The sequence below is a fragment of the Tachypleus tridentatus genome, chromosome 2 (genome assembly GCF_004210375.1).
Source record: "Tachypleus tridentatus isolate NWPU-2018 chromosome 2, ASM421037v1, whole genome shotgun sequence".
NCBI lineage: Eukaryota > Metazoa > Arthropoda > Merostomata > Xiphosura > Limulidae > Tachypleus > Tachypleus tridentatus.
The window spans coordinates 47,276,305-47,301,280 of record NC_134826.1 but is presented as its reverse complement, the minus strand read 5'-3'; the positions used below and the strand labels follow the sequence as shown (position 1 = coordinate 47,301,280).

Sequence of the window (24,976 nt, the reverse complement as noted above, 5' to 3'; positions counted from 1 at the left end):
GTTTATCTTCAGGATTAAAATAATAGAAGGATTTTTGTCTGACATGTTTATCTTCAGGATTAAAATAATAGAAGGATTTTTGTCTGACATGTTTATCTTCAGGATTAAAATAATAGAAGGATTTTTGTCTGACATGTTTATCTTCAGGATTAAAATAATAGAAGGATTTTTGTCTGACATGTTTATCTTCAGGATTAAAATAATAGAAGGATTTTTGTCTGACATGTTTATCTTCAGGATTAAAATAATAGAAGGATTTTTGTCTGACATGTTTATCTTCAGGATTAAAATAATAGAAGGATTTTTCTGACATGTTTATCATGTTTTATCTTCAGGATTAAAATAATAGAAGGATTTTTGTCTGACATGTTTATCTTCAGGATTAAAATAATAGAAGATTTTTGTCTGACATGTTTATCTTCAGGATTAAAATAATAGAAGGATTTTTGTCTGACATGTTCTTCAGGATTAAAATAATAGAAGGATTTTTGTCTGACATGTTTATCTTCAGGATTAAAATAATAGAAGGATTTTTTGTCTGACATGTTTATCTTCAGGATTAAAATAATAGAAGGATTTTTTGTCTGACATGTTTATCTTCAGGATTAAAATAATGGAAGGATTTTTTGTCTGACATGTTTATCTTCAGGATTAAAATAATAGAAGGATTTTTCTTCAGGATTAAAATAATAGAAGGATGACATGTTTATCTTCAGGATTAAAATAATAGAAGGATTTTTGTCTGACATGTTTATCTTCAGGATTAAAATAATAGAAGGATTTTTGTCTGACATGTTTATCTTCAGGATTAAAATAATGGAAGGATTTTTGTCTGACATGTTTATCTTCAGGATTAAAATAATAGAAGGATTTTTGTCTGACATGTTTATCTTCAGGATTAAAATAATAGAAGGATTTTTTTCTGACATGTTTATCTTCAGGATTAAAATAATAGAAGGATTTTTGTCTGACATGTTTATCTTCAGGATTAAAATAATGGAAGGATTTTTGTCTGACATGTTTATCTTCAGGATTAAAATAATAGAAGGATTTTTGTCTGACATGTTTATCTTCAGGATTAAAATAATAGAAGGATTTTTGTCTGACATGTTTATCTTCAGGATTAAAATAATAGAAGGATTTTTGTCTGACATGTTTATCTTCAGGATTAAAATAATAGAAGGATTTTTGTCTGACATGTTTATCTTCAGGATTAAAATAATAGAAGGATTTTTTGTCTGACATGTTTATCTTCAGGATTAAAATAATAGAAGGATTTTTTCTGACATCTGACATGTTTATCTTCAGGATTAAAATAATAGAAGGATTTTTTGTCTGACATGTTTATCTTCAGGATTAAAATAATAGAAGGATTTTTGTCTGACATGTTTATCTTCAGGATTAAAATAATAGAAGGATTTTTGTCTGACATGTTTATCTTCAGGATTAAAATAATAGAAGGATTTTTGTCTGACATGTTTATCTTCAGGATTAAAATAATAGAAGGATTTTTGTCTGACATGTTTATCTTCAGGATTAAAATAATGGAAGGATTTTTGTCTGACATGTTTATCTTCAGGATTAAAATAATAGAAGGATTTTTGTCTGACATGTTTATCTTCAGGATTAAAATAATAGAAGGATTTTTGTCTGACATGTTTATCTTCAGGATTAAAATAATGGAAGGATTTTTGTCTGACATGTTTATCTTCAGGATTAAAATAATAGAAGGATTTTTGTCTGACATGTTTATCTTCAGGATTAAAATAATAGAAGGATTTTTTGTCTGACATGTTTATCTTCAGGATTAAAATAATAGAAGGATTTTTGTCTGACATGTTTATCTTCAGGATTAAAATACATGTTTATCTTCAGGATTAAAATAATTTTTTTGTCTGACATGTTTATCTTCAGGATTAAAATAATAGAAGGATTTTTGTCTGACATGTTTATCTTCAGGATTAAAATAATAGAAGGATTTTTGTCTGACATGTTTATCTTCAGGATTAAAATAATAGAAAGGATTTTTGTCTGACATGTTTATCTTCAGGATTAAAATAATGGAAGGATTTTTGTCTGACATGTTTATCTTCAGGATTAAAATAATAGAAGGATTTTTGTCTCACATGTTTATCTTCAGGATTAAAATAATGGAAGAATTTTTATTTTTGTCTGGCATGTTTATCTTCAGGATTAAAATAATGGAAGGATTTTTGTCTGACATGTTTATCTTCAGGATTAAAATAATGGAAGGATTTTTGTCTGACATGTTTATCTTCAGGATTAAAATAATAGAAGGATTTTTGTCTGACATGTTTATCTTCAGGATTAAAATAATAGGAAGAATTTTATTTTTGTCTGACATGTTTATCTTCAGGATTAAAATAATAGAAGGATTTTTGTCTGACATGTTTATCTTCAGGATTAAAATAATAGAAGGATTTTTGTCTGACATGTTTATCTTCAGGATTAAAATAATAGAAGGATTTTTGTCTGACATGTTTATCTTCAGGATTAAAATAATAGAAGGATTTTTGTCTGACATGTTTATCTTCAGGATTAAAATAATAGAAGGATTTTTGTCTGACATGTTTATCTTCAGGATTAAAATAATAGAAGGATTTTTTGTTGACATGTTTATCTTCAGGATTAAAATAATAGAAGGATTTTCTTCAGGATTAAAATAATAGAAGGATTTTTGTCTGACATGTTTATCTTCAGGATTAAAATAATAGAAGGATTTTTAGTCTGACATGTTTATCTTCAGGATTAAAATAATAGAAGGATTTTTGTCTGACATGTTTATCTTGAGGATTAAAATAATAATTGAAGGATTTTTGTCTGACATGTTTATCTTCAGGATTAAAATAATAGAAGGATTTTTGTCTGACATGTTTATCTTCAGGATTAAAATAATAGAAGGATTTTTGTCTGACATGTTTATCTTCAGGATTAAAATAATAGAAGGATTTTTGTCTGACATGTTTATCTTCAGGATTAAAATAATAGAAGGATTTTTGTCTGACATGTTTATCTTCAGGATTAAAATAATAGAAGGATTTTTGTCTGACATGTTTATCTTCAGGATTAAAATAATAGAAGGATTTTTCTGACATGTCTGACATGTTTATCTTCAGGATTAAAATAATAGAAGGATTTTTTGTCTGACATGTTTATCTTCAGGATTAAAATAATAGAAGGATTTTTGTCTGACATGTTTATCTTCAGGATTAAAATAATAGAAGGATTTTTGTCTGACATGTTTATCTTCAGGATTAAAATAATAGAAGGATTTTTTGTCTGACATGTTTATCTTCAGGATTAAAATAATAGAAGGATTTTTTGTCTGACATGTTTATCTTCAGGATTAAAATAATAGAAGGATTTTTGTCTGACATGTTTATCTTCAGGATTAAAATAATAGAAGGATTTTTTGTCTGACATGTTTATCTTCAGGATTAAAATAATAGAAGGATTTTTGTCTGACATGTTTATCTTCAGGATTAAAATAATAGAAGGATTTTTGTCTGACATGTTTATCTTCAGGATTAAAATAATAGAAGGATTTTTGTCTGACATGTTTATCTTCAGGATTAAAATAATAGAAGGATTTTTGTCTGACATGTTTATCTTCAGGATTAAAATAATAGAAGGATTTTTGTCTGACATGTTTATCTTCAGGATTAAAATAATGGAAGGATTTTTATGTCTGACATGTTTATCTTCAGGATTAAAATAATATAAGGATTTTTTGTCTGACATGTTTATCTTCAGGATTAAAATAATGGAAGGATTTTTGTCTGACATGTTTATCTTCAGGATTAAAATAATGGAAGGATTTTTGTCTGACATGTTTATCTTCAGGATTAAAATAATAGAAGGATTTTTGTCTGACATGTTTATCTTCAGGATTAAAATAATAGAAGGATTTTTGTCTGACATGTTTATCTTCAGGATTAAAATAATAGAAGGATTTTTGTCTGACATGTTTATCTTCAAAATTAAAATAATGTTTATCTTCAGAAGGATTTTTGTCTGACATGTTTATCTTCAGGATTAAAATAATAGAAGGATTTTTGTCTGACATGTTTATCTTCAGGATTAAAATAATAGAAGGATTTTTGTCTGACATGTTTATCTTCAGGATTAAAATAATAGAAGGATTTTTAACTGACATGTTTATCTTCAGGATTAAAATAATAGAAGGATTTTTTCTGACATGTTTATCTTCAGGATTAAAATAATAGAAGGATTTTTGTCTCACATATTTATCTTCAGGATTAAAATAATGGAAGAATTTTTATTTTTGTCTGGCATGTTTATCTTCAGGATTAAAATAATAGAAGGATTTTTTGTCTGACATGTTTATCTTCAGGATTAAAATAATAGAAGGATTTTTTGTCTGACATGTTTATCTTCAGGATTAAAATAATGGAAGGATTTTTGTCTGACATGTTTATCTTCAAGATTAAAATAATAGAAATGTTTTTGTCTGACATGTTTATCTTCAGGATTAAAATAATAGAAGGATTTTTTCTGACATGTTTATCTTCAGATTTAAAATAATAGAAGGATTTTTGTCTGACATGTTTATCTTCAGGATTAAAATAATAGAAGGATTTTTGTCTGACATGTTTATCTTCAAGATTAAAATAATTAAATTTTTTTGTCAATATCTTTATCTTCAGGATTAAAATAATAGAAGGATTTTTGTCTGACATGTTTATCTTCAGGATTAAAATAATAGAAGGATTTTTGTCTGACATGTTTATCTTCAGGATTAAAATAATAGAAGGATTTTTGTCTGACATGTTTATCTTCAGGATTAAAATAATAGAAGGATTTTTGTCTGACATGTTTATCTTCAGGATTAAAATAATTTTTGTCTGAGAAGGATTTTTTTTTGTCTGACATGTTTATCTTCAGGATTAAAATAATAGAAGGATTTTTTGTCTGACATGTTTATCTTCAGGATTAAAATAATGGAAGGATTTTTGTCTGACATGTTTATCTTCAGGATTAAAATAATAAGGAAGGATTTTTGTCTGACATGTTTATCTTCAGGATTAAAATAATAGAAGGATTTTTTGTCTGACATGTTTATCTTCAGGATTAAAATAATAGAAGGATTTTTTGTCTGACATGTTTATCTTCAGGATTAAAATAATAGAAGGATTTTTGTCTGACATGTTTATCTTCAGGATTAAAATAATAGAAGGATTTTTGTCTGACATGTTTATCTTCAGGATTAAAATAATAGAAGGATTTTTGTCTGACATGTTTATCTTCAGGATTAAAATAATAGAAGGATTTTTGTCTGACATGTTTATCTTCAGGATTAAAATAATAGAAGAAGTTTTGTCTGACATGTTTATCTTCAGGATTAAAATAATAGAAGGATTTTTGTCTGACATGTTTATCTTCAGGATTAAAATAATAGAAGGATTTTTGTCTGACATGTTTATCTTCAGGATTAAAATAATAGAAGGATTTTTGTCTGACATGTTTATCTTCAGGATTAAAATAATAGAAGGATTTTTGTCTGACATGTTTATCTTCAGGATTAAAATAATAGAAGGATTTTTGTCTGACATGTTTATCTTCAGGATTAAAATAATAAGGATTTTTGTCTGACATGTTTATCTTCAGGATTTTTTTTTTGTCTGACATGTTTATCTTCAGGATTAAAATAATAGAAGGATTTTTGTCTGACATGTTTATCTTCAGGATTAAAATAATAGAAGGATTTTTGTCTGACATGTTTATCTTCAGGATTAAAATAATAGAAGGATTTTTGTCTGACATGTTTATCTTCAGGATTAAAATAATAGAAGGATTTTTGTCTGACATGTTTATCTTCAGGATTAAAATAATGGAAGGATTTTTGTCTGACATGTTTATCTTCAGGATTAAAATAATAGAAGGATTTTTGTCTGACATGTTTATCTTCAGGATTAAAATAATAGAAGGATTTTTGTCTGACATGTTTATCTTCAGGATTAAAATAATAGAAGGATTTTTGTCTGACATGTTTATCTTCAGGATTAAAATAATAGAAGGATTTTTGTCTGACATGTTTATCTTCAGGATTAAAATAATAGAAGGATTTTTGTCTGACATGTTTATCTTCAGGATTAAAATAATAGAAGGATTTTTGTCTGACATGTTTATCTTCAGGATTAAAATAATAGAAGGATTTTTGTCTGACATGTTTATCTTCAGGATTAAAATAATAGAAGGATTTTTGTCTGACATGTTTATCTTCAGGATTAAAATAATGGAAGGATTTTTGTCTGACATGTTTATCTTCAGGATTAAAATAATAGAAAGGATTTTTGTCTGACATGTTTATCTTCAGGATTAAAATAATAGAAGGATTTTTGTCTGACATGTTTATCTTCAGGATTAAAATAATGGAAGGATTTTTTGTCTGACATGTTTATCTTCAGGATTAAAATAATGGAAGGATTTTTTGTCTGACATGTTTATCTTCAGGATTAAAATAATGGAAGGATTTTTGTCTGACATGTTTATCTTCAGGATTAAAATAATAGAAGGATTTTTGTCTGACATGTTTATCTTCAGGATTAAAATAATAGAAGGATTTTTAAAATAATAGAAGGATCTGACATGTTTATCTTCAGGATTAAAATAATAGAAGGATTTTTGTCTGACATGTTTATCTTCAGGATTAAAATAATAGAAGGATTTTTGTCTGACATGTTTATCTTCAGGATTAAAATAATAGAAGGATTTTTGTCTGACATGTTTATCTTCAGGATTAAAATAATAGAAGGATTTTTGTCTGACATGTTTATCTTCAGGATTAAAATAATAGAAGGATTTTTGTCTGACATGTTTATCTTCAGGATTAAAATAATAGAAGGATTTTTGTCTGACATGTTTATCTTCAGGATTAAAATAATAGAAGGATTTTTGTCTGACATGTTTATCTTCAGGATTAAAATAATAGAAGGATTTTTGTCTGACATGTTTATCTTCAGGATTAAAATAATAGAAGGATTTTTGTCTGACATGTTTATCTTCAGGATTAAAATAATAGAAGGATTTTTGTCTGACATGTTTATCTTCAGGATTAAAATAATAGAAGGATTTTTTGTCTGACATGTTTATCTTCAGGATTAAAATAATACATGAAGGATTTTAATGTTTTGTCTATGTTTATCTTCAGGATTAAAATAATAGAAGGATTTTGTCTGACATGTTTATCTTCAGGATTAAAATAATTTTTTGTCTGACATGTTTATCTTCAGGATTAAAATAATAGAAGGATTTTTGTCTGACATGTTTATCTTCAGGATTAAAATAATAGAAGGATTTTTTGTCTGACATGTTTATCTTCAGGATTAAAATAATAGAAGGATTTTTGTCTGACATGTTTATCTTCAGGATTAAAATAATAGAAGGATTTTTGTCTGACATGTTTATCTTCAGGATTAAAATAATAGAAGGATTTTTGTCTGACATGTTTATCTTCAGGATTAAAATAATAGAAGGATTTTTGTCTGACATGTTTATCTTCAGGATTAAAATAATGGAAGGATTTTTGTCTGACATGTTTATCTTCAGGATTTTTTTTTGTCTGACATGTTTATCTTCAGGATTAAAATAATAGAAGGATTTTTGTCTGACATGTTTATCTTCAGGATTAAAATAATAGAAGGATTTTTTGTCTGACATGTTTATCTTCAGGATTAAAATAATAGAAGGATTTTTTGTCTGACATGTTTATCTTCAGGATTAAAATAATAGAAGGATTTTTGTCTGACATGTTTATCTTCAGGATTAAAATAATAGAAGGATTTTTGTCTGACATGTTTATCTTCAGGATTAAAATAATAGAAGGATTTTTGTCTGACATGTTTATCTTCAGGATTAAAATAATAGAAGGATTTTTGTCTGACATGTTTATCTTCAGGATTAAAATAATAGAAGGATTTTTCTGTCTGACATGTTAAAATATCTTCAGTCTGACATTTTAAAATAATAATAGAAGGATTTTTGTCTGACATGTTTATCTTCAGGATTAAAATAATAGAAGGATTTTTGTCTGACATGTTTATCTTCAGGATTAAAATAATAGAAGGATTTTTGTCTGACATGTTTATCTTCAGGATTAAAATAATAGAAGGATTTTTGTCTGACATGTTTATCTTCAGGATTAAAATAATAGAAGGATTTTTTGTCTGACATGTTTATCTTCAGGATTAAAATAATAGAAGGATTTTTGTCTGACATGTTTATCTTCAGGATTAAAATAATAGAAGGATTTTTGTCTGACATGTTTATCTTCAGGATTAAAATAATAGAAGGATTTTTTTTTGTCTGACATGTTTATCTTCAGGATTAAAATAATAGAAGGATTTTTTCTGACATGTTTATCTTCAGGATTAAAATGTTTTTGTCTGACATGTTTATCTTCAGGATTAAAATAATAGAAGGATTTTTGTCTGACATGTTTATCTTCAGGATTAAAATAATGGAAGGATTTTTGTCTGACATGTTTATCTTCAGGATTAAAATAATGGAAGGATTTTTGTCTGACATGTTTATCTTCAGGATTAAAATAATGGAAGGATTTTTGTCTGACATGTTTATCTTCAGGATTAAAATAATGGAAGGATTTTTGTCTGACATGTTTATCTTCAGGATTAAAATAATGGAAGGATTTTTGTCTGACATGTTTATCTTCAGGATTAAAATAATAGAAGGATTTTTGTCTGACATGTTTATCTTCAGGATTAAAATAATAGAAGGATTTTTGTCTGACATGTTTATCTTCAGGATTAAAATAATGGAAGGATTTTTGTCTGACATGTTTATCTTCAGGATTAAAATAATAGAAGGATTTTTTGTCTGACATGTTTATCTTCAGGATTAAAATAATGGAAGGATTTTTGTCTGACATGTTTATCTTCAGGATTAAAATAATAGAAGGATTTTTGTCTGACATGTTTATCTTCAGGATTAAAATAATAGAAGGATTTTATGTTTGACATGTTTATCTTCAGGATTAAAATAATAGAAGGATTTTTGTCTGACATGTTTATCTTCAGGATTAAAATAATAGAAGGATTTTTGTCTGACATGTTTATCTTCAGGATTAAAATAATAGAAGGATTTTTGTCTGACATGTTTATCTTCAGGATTAAAATAATAGAAGGATTTTTGTCTGACATGTTTATCTTCAGGATTAAAATAATAGAAGGATTTTTGTCTGACATGTTTATCTTCAGGATTAAAATAATAGAAGGATTTTTTGTCTGACATGTTTATCTTCAGGATTAAAATAATAGAAGGATTTTTGTCTGACATGTTTATCTTCAGGATTAAAATAATAGAAGGATTTTTGTCTGACATGTTTATCTTCAGGATTAAAATAATAGAAGGATTTTTGTCTGACATGTTTATCTTCAGGATTAAAATAATAGAAGGATTTTTGTCTGACATGTTTATCTTCAGGATTAAAATAATAGAAGGATTTTTGTCTGACATGTTTATCTTCAGGATTAAAATAATAGAAGGATTTTTGTCTGACATGTTTATCTTCAGGATTAAAATAATAGAAGGATTTTTTGTCTGACATGTTTATCTTCAGGATTAAAATAATAGAAGAATTTTTGTCTGACATGTTTATCTTCAGGATTAAAATAATAGAAGGATTTTTGTCTGACATGTTTATCTTCAGGATTAAAATAATTTTTTGTCTGACATGAAGGATTTTTTTTTGTCTGACATGTTTATCTTCAGGATTAAAATAATAGAATAGAAGGATTTTTGTCTGACATGTTTATCTTCAGGATTAAAATAATAGAAGGATTTTTGTCTGACATGTTTATCTTCAGGATTAAAATAATAGAAGGATTTTTGTCTGACATGTTTATCTTCAGGATTAAAATAATAGAAGGATTTTTGTCTGACATGTTTATCTTCAGGATTAAAATAATAGAAGGATTTTTTGTCTGACATGTTTATCTTCAGGATTAAAATAATGAAAGGATTTTTGTCTGACATGTTTATCTTCAGGATTAAAATAATAGAAGGATTTTTGTCTGACATGTTTATCTTCAGGATTAAAATAATAGAAGGATTTTTGTCTGACATGTTTATCTTCAGGATTAAAATAATAGAAGGATTTTTGTCTGACATGTTTATCTTCAGGATTAAAATAATGGAAGGATTTTTTTCTCACATATTTATCTTCAGGATTAAAATAATAGAAGGATTTTTTTTTGTCTGACATGTTTATCTTCAGGATTAAAATAATAGAAGGATTTTTGTCTGACATGTTTATCTTCAGGATTAAAATAATAGAAGGATTTTTGTCTGACATGTTTATCTTCAGGATTAAAATAATAGAAGGATTTTTTCTGACATGTTTATCTTCAGGATTAAAATAATAGAAGGATTTTTGTCTGACATGTTTATCTTCAGGATTAAAATAATAGAAGGATTTTTTGTCTGGCATGTTTATCTTCAGGATTAAAATAATAGAAGGATTTTTGTCTGACATGTTTATCTTCAGGATTAAAATAATAGAAGGATTTTTGTCTGACATGTTTATCTTCAGGATTAAAATAATAGAAGTTTATCTTCAGATTTTTTTTTTCTGACATGTTTATCTTCAGGATTAAAATAATGGAAGGATTTTTTGTCTGACATGTTTATCTTCAGGATTAAAATAATGGAAGGATTTTTGTCTGACATGTTTATCTTCAGGATTAAAATAATAGAAGGATTTTTTGTCTGACATGTTTATCTTCAGGATTAAAATAATAGAAGGATTTTTTGTCTGACATGTTTATCTTCAGGATTAAAATAATAGAAGGATTTTTGTCTGACATGTTTATCTTCAGGATTAAAATAATAGAAGGATTTTTGTCTGACATGTTTATCTTCAGGATTAAAATAATAGAAGGATTTTTGTCTGACATGTTTATCTTCAGGATTAAAATAATAGAAGGATTTTTGTCTGACATGTTTATCTTCAGGATTAAAATAATAGAAGGATTTTTGTCTGACATGTTTATCTTCAGGATTAAAATAATAGAAGGATTTTTGTCTGACATGTTTATCTTCAGGATTAAAATAATAGAAGGATTTTTGTCTGACATGTTTATCTTCAGGATTAAAATAATAGAAGGATTTTTGTCTGACATGTTTATCTTCAGGATTAAAATAATAGAAGGATTTTTGTCTGACATGTTTATCTTCAGGATTAAAATAATAGAAGGATTTTTGTCTGACATGTTTATCTTCAGGATTAAAATAATAGAAGGATTTTTGTCTGACATGTTTATCTTCAGGATTAAAATAATAGAAGGATTTTTGTCTGACATGTTTATCTTCAGGATTAAAATAATAGAAGGATTTTTGTCTGACATGTTTATCTTCAGGATTAAAATAATAGAAGGATTTTTGTCTGACATGTTTATCTTCAGGATTAAAATAATGGAAGGATTTTTGTCTGACATGTTTATCTTCAGGATTAAAATAATGGAAGGATTTTTGTCTGACATGTTTATCTTCAGGATTAAAATAATAGAAGGATTTTTGTCTGACATGTTTATCTTCAGGATTAAAATAATAGAAGGATTTTTGTCTGACATGTTTATCTTCAGGATTAAAATAATAGAAGGATTTTTGTCTGACATGTTTATCTTCAGGATTAAAATAATTTTTTGTCTGACATGTTTATCTTCAGGATTAAAATAATTTTTTGTCTGACATGTTTATCTTCAGGATTAAAATAATAGAAGTTTATCTTCAGATTTTTTTTGTCTGACATGTTTATTTCAGGATTAAAATAATAAATTTTTGTCTGACATGTTTATCTTCAGGATTAAAATAATAGAAGGATTTTTGTCTGACATGTTTATCTTCAGGATTAAAATAATAGAAGGATTTTTGTCTGACATGTTTATCTTCAGGATTAAAATAATAGAAGGATTTTTTGTCTGACATGTTTATCTTCAGGATTAAAATAATAGAAGGATTTTTGTCTGACATGTTTATCTTCAGGATTAAAATAATAGAAGGATTTTTAAAATAATAGTCTGACATGTTTATCTTCAGGATTAAAATAATAGAAGGATTTTTGTCTGACATGTTTATCTTCAGGATTAAAATAATAGAAGGATTTTTGTCTGACATGTTTATCTTCAGGATTAAAATAATAGAAGGATTTTTGTCTGACATGTTTATCTTCAGGATTAAAATAATAGAAGGATTTTTGTCTGACATGTTTATCTTCAGGATTAAAATAATAGAAGGATTTTTGTCTGACATGTTTATCTTCAGGATTAAAATAATAGAAGGATTTTTGTCTGACATGTTTATCTTCAGGATTAAAATAATGGAAGGATTTTTGTCTGACATGTTTATCTTCAGGATTAAAATAATAGAAGGGTTTTTTGTCTGACATGTTTATCTTCAGGATTAAAATAATAAGGATTTTTGTCTGACATGTTTATCTTCAGGATTAAAATAATAAGGATTTTTGTCTGACATGTTTATCTTCAGGATTAAAATAATAGAAGGATTTTTTGTCTGACATGTTTATCTTCAGGATTAAAATAATAGAAGGATTTTTGTCTGACATGTTTATCTTCAGGATTAAAATAATAGAAGGATTTTTGTCTGACATGTTTATCTTCAGGATTAAAATAATAGAAGGATTTTTGTCTGACATGTTTATCTTCAGGATTAAAATAATAGAAGGATTTTTGTCTGACATGTCTTCAGACTGACATGTTTATCTTCAGGATTAAAATAATAGAAGGATTTTTTGTCTGACATGTTTATCTTCAGGATTAAAATAATAGAAGGATTTTTGTCTGACATGTTTATCTTCAGGATTAAAATAATAGAAGGATTTTTGTCTGACATGTTTATCTTCAGGATTAAAATAATAGAAGGATTTTTGTCTGACATGTTTATCTTCAGGATTAAAATAATAGAAGGATTTTTGTCTGACATGTTTATCTTCAGGATTAAAATAATAGAAGGATTTTTGTCTGACATGTTTATCTTCAGGATTAAAATAATAGAAGGATTTTTGTCTGACATGTTTATCTTCAGGATTAAAATAATAGAAGGATTTTTGTCTGACATGTTTATCTTCAGGATTAAAATAATAGAAGGATTTTTGTCTGACATGTTTATCTTCAGGATTAAAATAATAGAAGGATTTTTGTCTGACATGTTTATCTTCAGGATTAAAATAATAGAAGGATTTTTGTCTGACATGTTTATCTTCAGGATTAAAATAATAGAAGGATTTTTGTCTGACATGTTTATCTTCAGGATTAAAATAATGGAAGGATTTTTTTTTGTCTGACATGTTTATCTTCAGGATTAAAATAATGGAAGGATTTTTGTCTGACATGTTTATCTTCAGGATTAAAATAATGGAAGGATTTTTGTCTGACATGTTTATCTTCAGGATTAAAATAATGGAAGGATTTTTGTCTGACATGTTTATCTTCAGGATTAAAATAATAGAAGGATTTTTAAAATAATAGTTTGTCTGACATGTTTATCTTCAGGATTAAAATAATAGAAAGATTTTTGTCTAACATGTTTATCTTCAGGATTAAAATAATAGAAGGATTTTTTTTCTCACATGTTTATCTTCAGGATTAAAATAATAGAAGGATTTTTTGTCTGACATGTTTATCTTCAGGATTAAAATAATAAGGATTTTTTCTGAAGGATTTTTGTCTGACATGTTTATCTTCAGGATTAAAATAATAGAAGGATTTTTGTCTGACATGTTTATCTTCAGGATTAAAATAATAGAAGGATTTTTGTCTGACATGTTTATCTTCAGGATTAAAATAATAGAAGGATTTTTGTCTGACATGTTTATCTTCAGGATTAAAATAATAGAAGGATTTTTCTTCAGTCTGACATGTTTATCTTCAGGATTAAAATAATAGAAGGATTTTTGTCTGACATGTTTATCTTCAGGATTAAAATAATAGAAGGATTTTTGTCTGACATGTTTATCTTCAGGATTAAAATAATAGAAGGATTTTTGTCTGACATGTTTATCTTCAGGATTAAAATAATAGAAGGATTTTTGTCTGACATGTTTATCTTCAGGATTAAAATAATAGAAGGATTTTTGTCTGACATGTTTATCTTCAGGATTAAAATAATAGAAGGATTTTTGTCTGACATGTTTATCTTCAGGATTAAAATAATAGAAGGATTTTTGTCTGACATGTTTATCTTCAGGATTAAAATAATAGAAGGATTTTTGTCTGACATGTTTATCTTCAGGATTAAAATAATAGAAGGATTTTTGTCTGACATGTTTATCTTCAGGATTAAAATAATAGAAGGATTTTTGTCTGACATGTTTATCTTCAGGATTAAAATAATAGAAGGATTTTTGTCTGACATGTTTATCTTCAGGATTAAAATAATAGAAGGATTTTTGTCTGACATGTTTATCTTCAGGATTAAAATAATGGAAGGATTTTTGTCTGACATGTTTATCTTCAGGATTAAAATAATGGAAGGATTTTATTCTGACATGTTTATCTTCAGGATTAAAATAATAGAAGGATTTTTGTCTGACATGTTTATCTTCAGGATTAAAATAATGGAAGGATTTTTGTCTGACATGTTTATCTTCAGGATTAAAATAATAGAAGGATTTTTGTCTGACATGTTTATCTTCAGGATTAAAATAATAGAAGGATTTTGTCTGACATGTTTATCTTCAGGATTAAAATAATAGAAGGATTTTTGTCTGACATGTTTATCTTCAGGATTAAAATAATAGAAGGATTTTTGTCTGACATGTTTATCTTCAGGATTAAAATAATAGAAGGATTTTTGTCTGACATGTTTATCTTCAGGATTAAAATAATAGAAGTTTATCTTCAGATTTTTTTTGTCTGACATGTTTATCTTCAGGATTAAAATAATAGAAGGATTTTTGTCTGACATGTTTATCTTCAGGATTAAAATAATAGAAGGATTTTTGTCTGACATGTTTATCTTCAGGATTAAAATAATGTTTAAGGATTTTTTTTTTCTGACATGTTTATCTTCAGGATTAAAATAATAGAAGGATTTTTGTCTGACATGTTTATCTTCAGGATTAAAATAATAGAAGGATTTTTTGTCTGACATGTTTATCTTCAGGATTAAAATAATAGAAGGATTTTTTGTCTGACATGTTTATCTTCAGGATTAAAATAATAGAAGGATTTTTGTCTGACATGTTTATCTTCAGGATTAAAATAATAGAAGGATTTTTGTCTGACATGTTTATCTTCAGGATTAAAATAATAGAAGGATTTTTGTCTGACATGTTTATCTTCAGGATTAAAATAATAGAAGGATTTTTTGTCTGACATGTTTATCTTCAGGATTAAAATAATAGAAGGATTTTATCTTCAGGATTAAAATAATAGAAGGATTTTTGTCTGACATGTTTATCTTCAGGATTAAAATAATAGAAGGATTTTTGTCTGACATGTTTATCTTCAGGATTAAAATAATAGAAGGATTTTTGTCTGACATGTTTATCTTCAGGATTAAAATAATAGAAGGATTTTTGTCTGACATGTTTATCTTCAGGATTAAAATAATAGAAGGATTTTTGTCTGACATGTTTATCTTCAGGATTAAAATAATAGAAGGATTTTTGTCTGACATGTTTATCTTCAGGATTAAAATAATAGAAGGATTTTTTGTCTGACATGTTTATCTTCAGGATTAAAATAATAGAAGGATTTTTTGTCTGACATGTTTATCTTCAGGATTAAAATAATAGAAGGATTTTTTGTCTGACATGTTTATCTTCAGGATTAAAATAATAGAAGGATTTTTGTCTCACATATTTATCTTCAGGATTAAAATAATGGAAGAATTTTTATTTTTGTCTGGCATGTTTATCTTCAGGATTAAAATAATAGAAGGATTTTTGTCTGACATGTTTATCTTCAGGATTAAAATAATAGAAGGATTTTTGTCTGACATGTTTATCTTCAGGATTAAAATAATAGAAGGATTTTTGTCTGACATGTTTATCTTCAGGATTAAAATAATAGAAGGATTTTTGTCTGACATGTTTATCTTCAGGATTAAAATAATAGAAGGATTTTTGTCTGACATGTTTATCTTCAGGATTAAAATAATAGATCAATTTTTGTCTGACATGTTTATCTTCAGGATTAAAATAATAGTTTTTTGTCTGACATGTTTATCTTCAGGATTAAAATAATAGAAGGATTTTTTGTCTGACATGTTTATCTTCAGGATTAAAATAATAGAAGGATTTTTGTCTGACATGTTTATCTTCAGGATTAAAATAATAGAAGGATTTTTGTCTGACATGTTTATCTTCAGGATTAAAATAATAGAAGGATTTTTAAAATAATCTGACATGTTTATCTTCAGGATTAAAATAATAGAAGGATTTTTGTCTGACATGTTTATCTTCAGGATTAAAATAATAGAAGGATTTTTGTCTGACATGTTTATCTTCAGGATTAAAATAATGAAGGATTTTTGTCTGACATGTTTATCTTCAGGATTAAAATAATAGTTTTTTGTCTGACATGTTTATCTTCAGGATTAAAATAATAGAAGGATTTTTGTCTGACATGTTTATCTTCAGGATTAAAATAATAGAAGGATTTTTGTCTGACATGTTTATCTTCAGGATTAAAATAATAGAAGGATTTTTTGTCTGACATGTTTATCTTCAGGATTAAAATAATAGAAGGATTTTTGTCTGACATGTTTATCTTCAGGATTAAAATAATAGAAGGATTTTTGTCTGACATGTTTATCTTCAGGATTAAAATAATAGAAGGATTTTTGTCTGACATGTTTATCTTCAGGATTAAAATAATAGAAGGATTTTTGTCTGACATGTTTATCTTCAGGATTAAAATAATAGAAGGATTTTTGTCTGACATGTTTATCTTCAGGATTAAAATAATAGAAGGATTTTTGTCTGACATGTTTATCTTCAGGATTAAAATAATGGAAGGATTTTTGTCTGACATGTTTATCTTCAGGATTAAAATAATAGAAGGATTTTTTGTCTGACATGTTTATCTTCAGGATTAAAATAATAGAAGGATTTTTGTCTGACATGTTTATCTTCAGGATTAAAATAATAGAAGGATTTTTGTCTGACATGTTTATCTTCAGGATTAAAATAATAAAGGAATTTTTGTCTGACATGTTTATCTTCAGGATTAAAATAATAGAAGGATTTTTTGTCTGACATGTTTATCTTCAGGATTAAAATAATAGAAGGATTTTTGTCTGACATGTTTATCTTCAGGATTAAAATAATAGAAGGATTTTTGTCTGACATGTTTATCTTCAGGATTAAAATAATAGAAGGATTTTTGTCTGACATGTTTATCTTCAGGATTAAAATAATAGAAGGATTTTTTGTCTGACATGTTTATCTTCAGGATTAAAATAATAGAAGGATTTTTGTCTGACATGTTTATCTTCAGGATTAAAATAATATTTTTTGAATGTTTATCTTCAGGATTAAAATAATTTTTTTGTCTGACATGTTTATCTTCAGGATTAAAATAATAGAAGGATTTTTTGTCTGACATGTTTATCTTCAGGATTAAAATAATAGAAGGATTTTTGTCTCACATATTTATCTTCAGGATTAAAATAATGGAAGAATTTTTATTTTTGTCTGGCATGTTTATCTTCAGGATTAAAATAATAGAAGGATTTTTGTCTGACATGTTTATCTTCAGGATTAAAATAATAGAAGGATTTTTGTCTGACATGTTTATCTTCAGGATTAAAATAATAGAAGGATTTTTGTCTGACATGTTTATCTTCAGGATTAAAATAATGGAAGGATTTTTTGTCTGACATATTTATCTTCAGGATTAAAATAATAGAAGGATTTTTTGTCTGACATGTTTATCTTCAGGATTAAAATAATAGAAGGATTTTTGTCTGACATGTTTATCTTCAGGATTAAAATAATAGAAGGATTTTTGTCTGACATGTTTATCTTCAGGATTAAAATAATGGAAGGATTTTTGTCTGACATGTTTATCTTCAGGATTAAAATAATAGAAGGATTTTTGTCTGACATGTTTATCTTCAGGATTAAAATAATTTTTTGTCTGACATGTTTATCTTCAGGATTAAAATAATAGAAGGATTTTGTCTGACATGTTTATCTTCAGGATTAAAATAATAGAAGGATTTTTGTCTGACATGTTTATCTTCAGGATTAAAATAATAGAAGGATTTTTGTCTGACATGTTTATCTTCAGGATTAAAATAATGGAAGGATTTTTGTCTGACATGTTTATCTTCAGGATTAAAATAATAGAAGGATTTTTGTCTGACATGTTTATCTTCAGGATTAAAATAATACCATTTCTTCACAAAACATATTTCTCTGTTTCTAGACTTATTTTGGCTCGAAGCTACACGAATATTTATCTGTACTTAGCCGTTTCTAATTTTGAACTGACAGATCAGAGGTAACTTCCGCCAACTCATGGGATACTCTTTTCTGGCATAATAGTGGGATTTCATCGTCAAACTTATAGCGCATCCATAACCCTAAAGTGTAAATCGGGTGTTTGGACAAATAGAACAGAACCGAAAACCTTCAGGTTCGCAGTCCGAACATGCAAACACGGCCTGCAATTAAAGCTTCCAACCTGAGTGTCACCTGATGCGCACGTGGGTTACATAAGGCGTTAAGGCAAACTGGTTTACACGCTAGCATTCTCTAAGAATGATTATAAAACACACGAGCTAAATTGTCCAATGAGATCTTTCGTATCAAATATTGAATGCTATAATTATAAACTATTAAGAGTTTTGAATGATGATTTCAAGGAATTTATACGTAATAAACATTCCTCGAAAGACAGTTGAGAATTTATTAATAAGAGGAGAAAGTTAAATTTTGATCATGATATAACAACTGCTACTCTTGAAGTAGAATTTCCTCTTATTAATATACCACTAGATGAGACTATTGAATTGTGTTTACAGTAATTAAGGTAAGTTTGAGGCTATACACAAAGAAATATTTCAGAAATTATGAAATAACAACCAAATATTGTTTGCTTGTTCGTTTGTTTTAGAGCAACTGCACTTTGGACTACCTGCTAAGTTCACCGAAATCAAACCTCGGGTATTAGCTTTGTAAGCAAACAAAGGAATCACGTTTTTTTTTTCATTTGTTTGTTTAATGACAAGGTATATGAACAAAGAGGAAGGGCTAGTATGGGGTATTTGTTTGGCTACTATATTAGCAAAAGTACTTAAGTACATGAAAGGAGCTGATTACAAAATGATTTTAAACCATCAGTATACAAAGAGAAAGATGGAGAGATACATTCAAAGTGGACAAGCAAAAATATTTTTACTCGACGTTCTGTCTAATTATATTGTCTTTCTTGTAGCTTGTATCTTAGGACGGCTGGTATGGGTATTAACACTTTTACTAATAAAGCAGAGAACGTTTTGACTTAAGTCATCTTCAGGTTAACATGAAGGCAACCTGAAGATGACCTATGAAGGCCAAAATGCCATTCTCTGTTTCATTAGTAAAAGTGTTAATACCCATACCAGCTGTCCTGAGATACATTTTTACTTCAAGTGGGTTTTTGGTCACCTCGAATTTCTTATAGCATATCCATCTGATGTTAAATCTTTAATTTTACCTTTTAGCAGATGACTCGTACTGAGACGTGAAGATAGTAGTTTAATTCAGTACAGTATAAAAAGTCTAGTTTAAGCTTTTATAGCGCATGAAGGACAGATATGTCCGTATTTTGTGACAAAATATCAGCAAAGCTGAACGTAATGTATATAAACAACAAGGCTTAGCTGTAATGAGGACAGTTTGTTTGTTTTTGAATTTCGCACAAAGCTACTCGAGGGCTATGTGTGCTAGCCGTCCCTAATTTAGCAGTGTAAGACTAGAGGGAAGGCAGCTAGTCATCACCACCCACCGCCAACTCTTGGGCTCTTCTTTTACCAACGAATAATGGGATTGACTGTCACTTATAACGTCCCCACGGCTGAAAGGATGCAAACCCGCGACCTTCAGATTAGGAGTCGCATGCCTTAACACGCTTGGCCATGCCGGACCGTAACGAGGACACAGTTAAGGTGTTATAGTAGAAAAAAAAACTCCTCGAAAACAAAGATGACTTCTTGAAAAGAAAAAAAAAGAGGAATAATCTGATTATCACAATAGAATGAAGGTCAGTTTATTGTAACCAAACACACACACAAAAAGGTATGCAGGCAAAGCATATCATTTGGTAGTTTTAATACTGATACCGTAAACCAGAAAACCTCCAAGACAACCAACTGCTTTAATTAGCGACATGAAATGTAATTAGAGAAATTGAACTTACTACGATGCATGAAACCAAACGTACTAGCTTCATAATGCTATCATAATGCATTTCTTTCACGTTTAATAAAAAGTAACTGTATAATTTAATTACCCAAGGACTACAGCGGACTTAATTATATAACTGCTGTCTTTTATATGTTATATGCAGAGATCGTATCATTATGATGCTCAACTTTATATGTAAAAAAAATGACAAGTTAAATGGTAAACAGCTGATATGTAATCTCATCTAAAAGTTTCTAATTCAATTCATGCAAATAAACATTGGTAAGTTTTGTTTCGTGGACTAGAAAATAAAAAAAATGTTTGACTTCGAAGTGTGAGAATGTGTCATTTCTGGACAGTTTCGGTAATTTTCTGGTTTTGTCATTAAAGAGTTAAATTTCTCAAATCAGACAAACAAATATTTTACCCCATGTTAATATTCATAATCTTTACGTGGTGATTTGATATATAGTGAACTTTGAACTTTTGCAAACCATAATCGTTCTTTTCAGCTCATTATCACGAAAATTGGTATAAGTTCAACAACAGGTTACAATAAATGACGGTTCTCTTGTTAAAAATTATAAAGATTGTAGGTTTTCTTGTTAAAGGTTATAGCATTTGAAGGTTCCCTTGTTGAAGGTTATAATAAATGAAGGCTCTCTTGTTAAAGTTATAATAAATGAAGGCTCCCTTGTTAAAGGTTATAATAATTTAAGGTTCTCTTGTTAAAGATTATAATAAATGAAGGTTCTCTTATTGAAGGTTATAATAAATGAAGGTTCTCTTATTGAAGGTTATAATAAATGAAGGTTCTATTTTTACAAAAAGCATGCCCTTTTTCTTTGTGATTGGAAAGTTAAAGTGACAAGAATGTTTCTTATGATTATCAGAGCAGCATTATTTAGTTTGGGTAAAAAGGGTTTTCTATGCAAGCTAGTTTAGAACGTTAATAAGTTCATTATTTATACCATTGCGCAATTCTAGCTTTAGAGCTTTACGTCGTCATCTCTACGATTGAACATTTTGAACTGCAGTCATTGTTACTACCATAAAAAGGAAAACAGAGTTAGCATTCATCCGTATTTTAAGTATTTTTCAAGAATTATGTTAAAAAACAAAAGCTGACGTAACTTCTATAATTTCTACTTACGCCACATCTTCCAACCTCATCCTCTTCAGCTTGGTCTGTACAAGAGCGCATGTTTTATGGTCTGAAGTGTCAACTGCCCTCCGCCTATTGAGGCTGACATCAGGGGGGAGATCTGGAATGGACAGTCGAGTGGGAGTCTTTGTGGCTGTCTTTTTCCTCTTTTGACCAAAGCTATTTTCGTCTTCTTCTTCGTGCGTGGTCAAAGATGTTCGGGCTTTGTAATGATGCAGGGGAGAAGTATTGGGGGAAGAACCTCTCCTCCTGCTGTTGAAATGACGGCTTCCAGCGGCTCCTATCATGATTTTGATGATAAAATTAGCTCCCTCTTGTGGGCAGATTAGAAACTATATCTGGAAAATCAAAGACAAAAAATCAAATTTATTTACACATTCATATGCACGATAATTAATACACCTCAATTTATATATTTATGGTGCATTTATGCTATGTTTAAAATGATATTTTAACACAAAAATTAGGGGCGTTATTAGTTTTTGGTTAAAAGTAACTGAAACTAAAACGTTGTCACAGAGATGTATTAATTTCAGTCTAAAACGGCCGAATTCTTTAAATATTTCAGAAGTAAAAGAAACAGAAAACCATATTAGTTTTAAAAAAAATTATTAAAATAAACCGTGTCAATTAAGTCCATCTAATGATTTTAACTTCCACTGTTTCTTTGCCTTCGAAATTCTCCAAGAACGTATGAGATCATACATTTTATTTAAATATTCTATGGATAGATGGCGCTCAATCAATTTTCTAGCCTTTTATTATTGTTTTCATTAGTTCACCACGTGTTGTTGAAAGATTAACAAGGACTACATTTTAATACTTCCGAAAGGCACATTATCTGACACATTTCCACGTACTTGCTATATATGAAAGAAATTCTGTAAGTTATGGGTAACCGGAAGATGACTTAAAACTTAAGATGACGTTGTTCTATACTTTATCTTAATCAAAGTTTTAGTACCATATCAGTTGTCCTTTGAATAGATTTTACTTCAAGTGGATTTCTCGTCATCATGAATAACATTATGACAGGTTTGTTTTCTGATATTATTAATAATGTTATTCAGAACACTAATATTGAGACGGCCCGTCACGGACAGGTGGTTAAGGCACTCGACTGGTAATCCGAGGGTCGCGGGTTCGAATTCCCGTCACACCAAACATGTTCGCTCTTTCAGCCGTGGGGGCGTTATAAAGTGAGGATCAATCCCACTATTCGTTGGTAAAGGATTATCCTAAGAGCTAGCGGTGAGTGGTGATGACTAGCTGCCTTCCTTCTAGTCTTACACTGCTAAATTAGGGACGGCTATCGCAGATAGCCCTCGTGTAGCTTTGCGCGAAATTCGAAGCAATCAAACCTAACACTTTGAGATATTAAAACCAAATTCTTACGATTTTCAGATGTGTTATCAGTAGTATTAATTATTACTCTTCGCAGTTAAATCTATTGAGCAGTATTACCGAACAAAAACGCTGTTTTCTTCTAAATACAATCATAACCCTGATTTTAGAGCGAAATTTAAAGTTTCTTGAACAAAATATTTCGAAATTACGAAAAACCCAATACTAGATGGCAATAGCAGTGTTCCTGGTATATGTTTGAAAATATTTTTTTATATTTAAACACATTAATGTGTGGTGTTTCTCGAATGTATGGAAAATAATTATATTTCAAACTTGATTTGTGCATCAAATTCTTAATCTGTTTATGTTTAATAAAAACTAGTCAACTTAAACCTAATATACATACATTAAAAGGTTAAAAATTGGATGTAAGCAATGCGAGTATTTATAAATTAGTCTTTATAGTTAACATACAAGTTGTGAATCAGAGGTTCCAAGATTTGACACGTGGGCCACTGAGCATCCAGGCCGTTTTTGGTTCAAAGAGCCGGATGAATCTATTGTTTTGGTGCGTTCTTTTTGTTGTGTGTTTTAGACACTAGCACAAAGTTACACAAGGGCTATTTCGACGAGACGTCTGTAAATTTGATCTGGATCGCAAGATGGGAAGACAACTAGTCAACAACACTCGCAGCCAAAACTTGAATTGAACTACTCTAATTGAGCAGTAGTATTTAACAGTCACGCCAATCACTCACCCACAGCCCCACAGTAAGAGAGTAAATTAGCAGCAGCGAGTCTGCGACATTCAACGCTCGGCTCTACGGTATTGCAGGTATATGTGCCATCCAGGCCTTTTTTTTTTTTTGACAGTAGCTCAAAAATAGGGTACTTTATATATGAATATTATGTTCTTATATGAATAAGGTGCTGTTAAAGTTGAAGTTTAAATCCTTGTTTAGAATTACGAATACATGATTTCAGACATAGTATAGTTGAAAGTACGCTTGTATTTCTCTACAAAATGTTTTAAAAGAATTGAGAAATATACAAAATGTAGGATATACATGTGATCATGCTTAAAACATAATATTATCATGTTAAATAAACATGATTTTAACATTAGCAGATACATACACATTTACGTTTGTTTATTAGTTCTTTATAAACCATCGTAGAATAACATAAATAAATTTAAGCGTGTAAAGAATGTTACGTCATTATCCAGTAATATAATAATAGATTTGGGGCCCGGCATGGTCAGGTGACTAAGGCACTCAACTCGTAATCTGAGGGTCGCGGGTTCAAATTCCCATAATTCCAAACATGTTCGCCCTTTCAGCCGTGGGGGTGTTATGATGTTACCGTCAATCCTACTATTCGTTGGTAAAAGAGTAGCCTAAGAGTTGACGTTGGGTGACGCTGACTAGCTGCCTAACCTCTAGTCTTACACTGCTAAATTTGGGACGGTTAGGGCAGATAGCTCTCGTGTAGCTTTGCGCGAAATTCTAAACAAACAAACCAAACAATAGATTAGGTTCAACGTCACAACATTACTGAGGCAGTTAAATTAACTTAGGTTACTGTACGGTGATTTAAAAAGAGCTAAATAAAACCCGCAAATATTGTATACACGTCACCATTATAAAAGTTTGTTTGTGTTTTGAATTTCGCGCAAAGCTACACGAGGACTATCTGCGCTAGTCGTCCCTGATTTTGCAGTGCAAGACCTAACTGTATTTCTTTAGTCACTTGACTCAAAGTCTGGAAAACGATATCATTTCGAACAGTGCAATCCGCGCAAAAGATAAAACATCTCATAGATCAAAACTATAGGTTATGGACACAGTAGAGAAAATAATGGTACTGAGATAGACTTCTTTTGTCGTATCTATTACGACAAAGATAAGATCTGTAAACGCGAAGTTTATTCACAGTAATGCGATTAGATTAAAGAACTTGTTTGGAAGAATTAATGTTGTGGTTACTTTTACAGTAAAAACATGTTTACCCTTATCCCTACCAGACCTCTTGTCACTCCTTCCTCAGTC

The 24,976-nt window shown here is 28.7% G+C and overlaps 1 protein-coding gene across 1 annotated transcript in view; it reads right to left on the bottom strand.

Moving 5' to 3' along the window:
- Positions 1–24,976, bottom strand: part of LOC143245489 (voltage-dependent calcium channel type A subunit alpha-1-like) — a 201,242-nt gene that overhangs the window by 127,087 nt on the left and 49,179 nt on the right. The window contains exon 2 of the mRNA XM_076491852.1: positions 21,567–21,916. Within this exon, the coding sequence (XP_076347967.1) occupies positions 21,567–21,865 (299 nt within the window). The 5' untranslated portion in view covers positions 21,866–21,916. The remainder of the gene's footprint in view (positions 1–21,566; positions 21,917–24,976) is intronic.